This window comes from Belonocnema kinseyi, chromosome 3 (genome assembly GCF_010883055.1).
Source record: "Belonocnema kinseyi isolate 2016_QV_RU_SX_M_011 chromosome 3, B_treatae_v1, whole genome shotgun sequence".
In the NCBI taxonomy this organism is placed as follows: domain Eukaryota; kingdom Metazoa; phylum Arthropoda; class Insecta; order Hymenoptera; family Cynipidae; genus Belonocnema; species Belonocnema kinseyi.
Genome location: NC_046659.1, coordinates 45786518 through 45796315, shown reverse-complemented (window position 1 = coordinate 45796315; position 9798 = coordinate 45786518). Strand labels below are relative to the sequence as shown.

The 9798-nt window shown below is 37.4% G+C and overlaps 1 protein-coding gene across 1 annotated transcript; it reads right to left on the bottom strand.

Moving 5' to 3' along the window:
- Positions 1-4556: 4556 nt before the first annotated feature.
- On the bottom strand, positions 4557-5270 carry LOC117170276 (TBC1 domain family member 19-like). The gene is made up of 2 exons (XM_033356943.1): positions 5096-5270; positions 4557-4993 (listed from the first exon to the last, which is right to left on the bottom strand). The coding sequence occupies exons 1-2, from the start codon at positions 5255-5257 to the stop codon at positions 4925-4927; spliced, it is 231 nt and encodes a 76-aa protein (XP_033212834.1). The 5' UTR covers positions 5258-5270; the 3' UTR covers positions 4557-4924.
- Positions 5271-9798: the final 4528 nt, after the last annotated feature.

The following is a 9798-nucleotide window of genomic DNA, read 5'->3' as shown; positions in this document are numbered from 1 at the left end:
TTTATTCTATTCATTTTATTTATAAATTATTTTGAAACTAAATTGTTGAATTGTTCAGGAAGAAGATTATGAATTTGGTTCCAGAAGACGCATTTTAACCAATTACAGCAAAACTCTTTTATAGCACTGATTTTGGATGTGTCGATTTGCTCCGCTTCAGTCTTTTATGATTTCTTGAATGTCTCAGTTTTTTTGTGCTTCGAATTAGTATGTTGTAAAAGTGTTTATGGCCCTGTCAATCTACCTGCTCTACCTCCGGGTCTCGTTGAACTTTTACGTCAAGTGGTCTCGGACGTCCAAAGTGAATCCCTTCTGCAGTCTCGTGCAAATTGAGAAAATTCACCTCGTTAAGAAGGAAGTAAAAGGCCCTTGAAATACATGGTCTTTCAATGAAGGCAAACGAGGACCTTATGACCAACGTAGAGTCGATTGCCAGGGCTCTTTCTGTACCTCTTGTTAAGGATGACGTCAACATTTACCGTATTATCAAAGCACCATCACTCACTCATCATACTATCCCACCAATCATTGTAGTCAAATTCAACCGTCAGGATCTCTGCGATTAAATGATCGAGAGACATAAAGGCAAAAGGGATTATTCTACCTCAAATTTGAGGTGGACCGAAAATGAGAAACGCTTTATTTACTTTCGCGAGGCTTTAACTCTACTCAACCGGAAAATCGAGGCTATTGCTCTCGGTCTCTTAAGAATCAAGAAAATCAAATATCTTTGTATTTCTGGTAGAAGAATTTTTTGCCGTAAGAAGGACGGTTCGCAGAGAATACATCTTGCAAACCTACTATCTGTAGAGGGAGTTTTAACTTTTCTCCGAATAACTTTAGCACTATTTTTTCTCAAGTGCTACTCCTACCTAACTACATGTATTTCACTCATTTTCACTCTGTATCCTCCATAAATCTTGTTTATTTGTATAGAAAAGTATTTAAATTTTCTTGCGTTATTTTTGAGAGCTTAAACACTTATAGTAAATATACAGCATTTTGTTTGTACATATTAAGTTATATTTCCTTTCATATGGTAATTAACTGCATGCTGGCCATATTATGTGCTGTGCCTCCGAATGGTTATCGATCTCAATTTAACGCTTTAATGTATATTTATTACTATGCTAATTCAGCGTTGCGCCAACTCTACACATTAACTATTTTTTTATGCATCGTATTAACATTGCAGTGTTTCTCTTTATACATCAATGGATACCTTAAGCATTTGCCATGTTAACGCCCACTCTCTCCTGGCAAATTTTCTAGAATTTAAACATTTTTTCAGCCTGGTTGCAACTGACAACCATCCGTTCTTTCGAAGAGATAGAGACGAGAGAAGGGGTGGAGGAGGAGTTTGTCTTTTTCTGCATAACAGTTTAAGTGGGACTGTGGTTGAAGTAAATCCAGTAGCAACTTATCCCACGACTGAATTTCTCTTTGTTGAAGTTAAGTCATCTTCTGATAGTATTTTAGTGGGAGTAATTTATAAACCACTTAATGCCTCTTATGGTTCAGAGCTTGAATCAGTAATTTTCTCACTTATTCCTAAATTTAACAGCATTATCCTTACTGGAGATTTTAATATTAACTTTAATCTCACTTCCAAACATACTAAATATCTTACATCTTTGGTGTACTCTTCGGGGCTCTCGATTGTACCTCACGATTCCACTCACCATACTGATCGTTCCAGTACTCGTATTGACTTAATGATTGTAGACAATATTGATAAGTTTGTTTCCCACGAACAACATGCCATACCTTATCTCTCTAACCACGACTTGATTAACATTACCTTGAAAACCTTCTATAATTTAAATTCAATACCAACCCAAAGGCTGGTGCGGAATTTCTCTGATATTGATGAACAAGAATTCCACGCACACATAATGACGTATGAATGGGGAAAAATATTACTAGATACAGATATAAATAATAAAACTGACACTCTTAGTAATTATCTAGTCTCCGAATTCAATAAATTTTCACCGTTACACGTACCTAAAAATTTCAATAAAGCTGCCCCCTGGATCACACCTGAAATAAAAAAATCTGATGAGGGAACGTGATTGCAAGTGCCGACTTGCAAAAAGTACAAAAAGCAGCATAATATTAGCTGAATTTCGTCAACTCAGAAACTCAGTTCAAACTAAGATTAGAGATGCGTTTAATCAATACAATTATAACGAGATTGCACATAGAGACAAAAAAGATGATATTTGGCATCTTTTTAGAAGTTTAAACCTAATCCCGCCCAAAGACGAATCTATATATAGTAATTTTCCGCCTAATGACCGTTTAAAGACTTTTTTCCGTTCACAGTTCCAGACTTATCATCATTATTTTCCACTACCCCTATTAATTCAACATTTAATGATTCTGACTTCTTTTTTCCAGGACATCACATCTGAAATACTTTTGGAAAAAATAATTGAAATCAAATCAAACGCCATAGGATCTGATGGATTATCAATCAAAATGACTAAACTTGTCCTTCCAATTATCTTTCCTTTTCTTTTGCATAAATATAATGCTTTTCTACAGGTCGGTATCTTTCCTGATATTCCTAAACATCTAGGGCCATTACCCGATGAAATCGGATTTTCGGGCGAAACATTGCACTCTTACTCCTTCCCTTGAATTAACGACGGATCTTAAATTAGTAATGGATAATAGGGAAATCAGGATTGTTGTCCTGTTTGATTTTTCGAAGGCTTTTGATATGGTTAACTATAAGTTACTCCTACAAAAATTAAAATCTTTTAACGTGTCAAGTTCTGTCTTCAAATAGTTCCAATCCTATTTTAATAATAGGTCTTACAGAATTATTAATAGTAGTGGTGGGATTTCTGACTGGTGGGAGGTCGAGAGTGGGGTTCCTCAGAGTTCCATTCTGGCACCCCTTCTCTTCAATTTTTTCACATCTGATCTTGGAAGCGAATTTCAACATTGTAGCTACCACAAATATGCTGACGATTTCAAAATTTACTTATCGGGACCGATAAGATGCCCACAGATAAGATGTTTTCAAATTTATCCAACTTTTTCATTACTACTTCAAGTTCTTGTAATTCGAAATTTTTTTTTTCGATTCATACTCGTGAGCCATTGTGATACCGTGAGAAAAAGCTTCAAAATAAGCCCAAGAACATTAAAAATCGTTGACTATTTGGGAAGCTACTGCAAATTTAACAAAACATTGAAATTTACACTATTCTTGCAATATCTACTTAAAAACTAGACAAATAGGCTTCACCCTGGGCTTATTTTAGACAGAATTTCGAAAACAATCAACCTTTTAAAGAGACACTTTTTTAGCTCTGGTATAATTAAAGCGAGAAATACAAAAAAAAAACGATTTTTCTAAGTGAACGCAAACTTTTGACCGCTAGTGTAGATTACTTGTTCTAGTCCAGGACGATATCGATCACGTTATTCTCTGGGCCTGAAAGAATGGACTCACTCTTAACCCGGGCAAAACTCAGGCAATTTTGTACTAAGAGTCTCATTATCCCTTTCTAGGAAATTGTTAAAGATCTGGGATATTTTCTTAACCGTACCTTGTCATGGAAGGAGCAGGTAGAGAGCATCTCGAGGAAAACATACAGAATTTTACATCAATTATATAGGAATAAGGACTCTTTACCCACCTCCACTTGGATACTTCTGGCTAAGAGTTTAATCTTGCCTTATTTTGACTACGGTTGTTAACATGACTCCATACCGACATAATGCTGGTTTGCTTAATGTTGCCAAGGGAAGAAAATTCCTTATGGGTAATTTGCTCCACACTATTTTTCAAAACAAAGCTCCTGAGTATCTATTTAAACTTTTTCAATCTCTTTTTCAAATATTTGTACAATATTTCTAACGCAAGTCTTGAAATTACTCACTGGTAAACGCTCAAACTTAATTCTCCGAAATTTTATCTTCAAATTTCCTTCTGCTTTTATGAAGTTTGCTCAATTTTAATTTTTTATGCACACAGACTTACCCCCTTAATTTCTACTTTAATTCACATAAGAGCTTCTAATTAATCACTCAATGTTCATTACTAAGTATTAAATTCCTACCTAATCTTTTACAAATTATGAGGTAGACTCTATTTATTTTAGTTAGTTTATAGATTTAGTTATAAGACTAATTAAGTATATTACCGATCAGTGCTTGTATAAATTAGTAATGGCCTTGTATTCCCCTGTTCCTTAGAGGGCTATTTAGTCCTAGGGACTTTTATTTAATAAATACAAATACAAATTATAGCCCGCTTCACTTTTTTTTGTTTAAGCCTGAGTGCTCGCCTGAGTGACAACTTCAAACCTCGCGCATCCCGCGCGTATACAGTAACATGAGAGTAAAGTCAGGCTTCAACATTTTGCGCAATCACTACTAGCTGAACATCATATCGAAACAGGACATAACATTTTATTTGACAAAATAACAGTCATTGCAAAAACACACAATATCCTTCCAAGGTAACATAGAGAAGCAATCGAAATACACCAATCCTATTTGGCTTTCCTTCCTCTCGAATTTTTAGAAAAATACTTGATTGGCCAATCAGCTTAGACCAATCCCCACTGTGGGGCGCTCTAGCCAATCACAGACATCGTAGCCAAATTTAGCTGAAAACCATCATATCAGAATAACGTTTTTTTGGAAAAGTATAAAAACGTGTAAAATATTTTTCTCCCACGGTTGTTGAAAAAAATAGCATGTGGCACACGTGCGCACAGGCTTTTCCTTTTTTGCGTACACGCAAATTTTTTGAGAGATATGCATTTTATTTAACGTGAAAAAATTGAAAAAGATTGTTCATATATAGTTCATAATAAACACTTCTTTCAGTCGACAAAGAGGATGATTAAGAAAGAGATCTCATATGTTGTTAACTTCTCGTTTATCCGCGTAGACTGAATCACTCTTTTAAAAGGACCAATTGAAGCAAAGGCATCACTTTAAGAGAAGAAAGATCCGACAGAACAGCCTGAAAATGATACAAGTGAATCAAAAAAAGTAGGCTACGAACACTAAAATCACAAATATATTCTACTTGTGATGTACAATATGAATATAAGATATATTATACCTCAACATTGTGTAAATTGCTGACTTGCATTAAATTTTCTTTCCTAAAACTTAATATCGTTACAGCAAGCAATGGAATTATTTCTAACGAATCGTATCCCAAAATCAAATCCCATAGGTATAATAGTTGTTCAGGGGGTAAGTGACCACTGAATCCTCGCATTAACCATTTAAATACGATTTTAACTCTGTAATAAAATTTATATTACAGATATTATATTAAAATTATAGTAGAATTAAATTAATATCTGAATGAAACTAAGGGCACAAAAGACTAAAGTTTGTTTTTTTAGAGTTGACAAAACACCGAACTCTTACGAACAATACAAGAACCGAACTCTAGAGAAAGACACGCGAAGAAGCTATTGGTTTTAAGATTTTGGCATTATAATATTGATCTTTACAAGAGTCCGATGGTAATCTGGGATATAGCCGAGAAAATAGTATTATGGGCACAGCAATACGAAGAAATTTTATAACGATATTTCGTATTTAAAAAAATGACCTTCAATATTCCAAATACCTAATTGAGTAAAAATAATTTTAAAAATGTTTTCTGAGAAATTGAAAATGCACTAATCTGCAAAACTGCACCAGATCCCAGCTAAAGCGCGGGAAAATTTCAGCCATAACTACGTCTCACGACCTTGAGATAGGTGGTTACAGTCTGTAACGGAATCAATACGACGATCCGGCAAAAGTCTCGTACACCCTGAGTACACGTCGCGACCCAAGAAAAACCCCCTTTTGCATTATTCCTGCAAGTGTGTTAGCATATTGTTGACACGCAGGGATGCTTTTCAGGCTATTAACCAGTGAAAGCTTGGCACCTCCAAGAGAGCCGATGATAAGGACGATTACTTTAACAGAATATTCCGGGTACAATCGTCGCAACTCCCTTATGAGGACCCTTATACCTCTCTTCCTTTGCATTCTCCTTGGCTATGATGTTTTTGTCAGCTTGTGCCGAAAATTCGATAACGAACATGGTTCGCTTCTCAAGGGCAAAAAGAACCATGTCAGGTCTCAAGTGTGCAACAGAAATAATTGTCGAAAATATAAAGTGCCAGTATATGCGGCACTTCTCATTCTCGACAATTGACTCTAATTCCCTAGGAGCATTTAGAGGAGCGATATTAAGGTTAATGCCGTAAGAGTGACAGAGATGTTAATAAAGCACTCTTAGTGGCGCATTCTGCCTTTGCATGTAGGTCGTTCCCGCATGAGTTCGACAACTAAATAGTATTTGTGCTAAATGCTCGGGGTGTGCATGGCACATCCTGCATCTATCATCGGGAATATCTTGGCTCAAAATGTGGCGACGGTATGCTAAGGTGGAAATGACACTGTATTGACATGCCAAAATGAAACCCTCCGTGCCACACTTCAATCCGGGTGATTTAAGAAAAGCAAAAATTAGCTCACATGATATTGACTGGTCCTCCACATTTCTGCGGAAGATGCCGTGCATCCTCTAATCGAGGAGCTGTTCACGGAAGTTTTTATCTTGTGATTTGATGCATTTTTCTCATCCCTAATATTGAAGTGAAGTCCGAGTGTTTCAACAGATTCCTTTGCTGCTGTGTACAGAATTGCTCCGTTGCAAACTTCTTCGTGCATCCTGACCATTTTAAGAAGAGGGCCTCTTTCATTTGCGACTCTATGTACTGTACCCATGATAATTTTGTTGTGAAGATATTCAAGATTCAATATTCCGCGATCACCTTGAAGGCGTGAGATGTAGAGTCGCGGAACAGAAGACTTAAGATGGATGCTTTTGTTCATGTACATAATCTTTCGTGTCCCGGTATCAAGGCATGTGAGCTCGTTCTTCGTCCATGTAATCACTCGGCAAGCACGTTCGTTGCAGATACTTTGTTGCTCCGCAACATTTCGGAAAACCAAATCTGCCGGATGTGACCTTTGTATCTGCTTCGGACAGTATCCTTTGTAGATGTTACATTGTGATTGCGGCTCTGTGGCACGCCCAGGTATGTATAAGTCTCTCCAGCGCAAAGGTATCGTATAGCGTTTTTATCAACGAGCTCATGGTCTTCAGGGACGGCATTAAGTTTTCCTCGCTTTAAATAAACCATGGCGCATTCCTCTAACCCGAATACCATTCTTATTTCTTTAGTATATCGTTCGACAATCCCTAGAGCTTGATGTAGTTGCTCTTTGTTTGTAGCATAGATCTTAAGATCGTCCATGTAAAATATATGCGTGAGCTTGTACTTTCGATCTGCAGGTTTGCTGCAAAAGTACCTGTCGGAATGGCGAAGCGCTATATATAGTGGCAATAATACGAGGAGTAGGCTCATGGTCTTGTTCTAAAAGATACCTATCAGAAAGATGACCTTGTTAGTTTTCACACGATTTTCTCCAGATAAGATAATAAATCTGGTTTTCCAAGGCGGCATCAATCTCTTTATGCACCTCAAGATTTGCAGATTAACCTTTAAGCTTTGAGCTGCGTTGCTTATAAATTTCAAGCTACACAAATTTAATTGCTTGAACAATCCTATCATTTAGAATAGCTGTGAATATCTTGTACAGTGTGTTCAGACAAGTGATTAGCCTGTAATTCTTCGGGTCAGCTAAGTTGCATATTTTCGACAGAAGTATTGTGCGCCCTTTTACCAACCACTTCGGAAATGCCTCTTCCGACTTTAAATATGAGGTGAAAATACGGGCCAAATACTGATGGGTTGAAGGAGACTTCTTCCAGCAGAAGGTCTTAATACCATCTGGTCCTGGAGCGGAATAGTTCTTCATCCTTCTTAATACTTTTTTTACCTCCTCGGTAGTGGTGGATGGGCATTCTTTATCAGGTGTTATGAGGGCATCACACAGCTCCTTAAAGCTATTTATGTTTTCTGAGTTCTCCTCCAGTATATGCTGCATAGACTTTGGAAGAGTCGAGATGGGTCAGAGAGAAAGTGTTGATTTTCTCTAACCCACCTCTCTCTCCGTTCTAGACTTCTCTTAGCTTCGAACAGTATCCGTATTCTCTCAACAATATACTGCCTGATGGTCAGCAGCTTTGACTTGTGAAGTGTGTGATAACGGGTTCGGAGTTAGCGCGCGAACTTTCGTACATTGGCGGTGAAATTCCTGCCAGATATGATATAGTCAATCTTTATGGCGAATTGATGCGTGGGAGGGACACCTAGATAGTATGTGATCTACGTACTCAGCGTTCCATGAAACGTTCTGCACCTGAATTAAGCCCTGATGATCTGAAATGCAAAAGTTTGCTCTTTTGACAAAGGCCATTCTTCTACATTTCTATGACAGTTTTCGTGCATTTCCTTTTCAAAGTATCTGAATTTTTTAAGGTCTGCTTTTTTACTTCGTCTTTAAGAAGTGAAGCATCTAGATGAAGTAATGCACTTTCTTCATTTATGATATTAAAATTCAGGGCAAGCGTCTCGGCAGGCTGTTCCGCGACTTTGTAGAGGAATACTACTTTGCCATTCATCTCGTGATTCCTGAAAATTTTATAGTAGTAGATCTCTGCAATTTGAAACTATGTAAGTTATACTTGCCACAATTCGGTTATGAAAATACTGGTGATTTAGAAATCCGCGTCTGTCCAAGAAGATGTAATTATCTGCTTCGAAGATTCTTTTACTGAAGTTACGTCCTGAATGCAGCCTTGAGGCACGCCCAGATATATACAGGACTGTCAAGTGTCAAGATGTCTAATATAAAAGACAAGGGTAACCTTGCGATTGTGATGATTAGTGACACCACACAGGTATCCAGAAGAATTTTGTGGTGCGAAATATAGAGGCAGAAGTGTGACGCAAAAAAGCAGAGGGTTTATGGTGTAGCCCTGAAAGACGCTCCTCTGGAAGGTGATGTTCTTCGTTTTCACGCGATATTTTCCAGACTAGATAGTGAATCTAGTCTTCAAAAGTCTTCAACTAGTCTTTAAATCTCTCTATGCATCTCACTGTGTGCGGATGAACCTTCAAGCTTTTCAACAGACAGATGATAATTCTATGAGAGGTTAAATCAAAAGCTTTCCGGTAGTCAATCCGGGCCATTAACAGTGTATTTAAATAAGTTATTGGCCTGTAATTCTCTAGTTTGGACAAGTTGCTTTTGCTCAGTAGTATAGTGCGTTCTAATACCAGCCATTGCGAAATGGACGTTCTCGACTTTAAATATGAAGTAAATATGCGGGTCAGATAATGGTGTTCAGAAGAAAACTTTTTCTACCAGAAGTTCTTAATTCCAACTGGTCCTGCAGCGAAAATGTTCTTCGTACCCCTAAGTACTTTTCTTATCTATTCAGCAGTGTGCGATGAGCCTTCCTCCTCAGATGTTATAAGGTTGTCTCAAAACTCATTTTAGCGAATGACATAATCTGGGTCATATTTCAATTTCAGTCTTTTCGGATCTTGTATACCTCTCTCCAGGATGTGTTTACCTCGTTGGGCTTAGGTGGATTTTTGACAGAAAGAGGGGGAACGCTTCAAGGGCGCGATGGGTCATCAAAAAACTGTTGATAATCCTTGATCCATCTCAACCTCTTCTGCATTTTTCTGCTTCCGTCAGATAACACTTGTATTTTGTCAACAATATGTTGCCTGATTGTCAGCAGCTTTGACTTTTTCCGTGTTTGACTGAAGATCGTCAGTTCTTAGGTGAACTTTCAAGCCTTTCATTTGGTTGGTTTTAGCCTTTGATTTGAAT

Coding starts and splice junctions, on each gene's coding strand:
- LOC117170276 (XM_033356943.1), bottom strand. CDS start 5,257: ATGCGAGGATTCAGTGGTCACTTACCCCCTGAACAACTATTATACCTA. Junction 4,994..5,095: donor GCAATTTACACAATGTTGAG/GTATAATATATC, acceptor TATCATTTTCAG/GCTGTTCTGTCGGATCTTTC.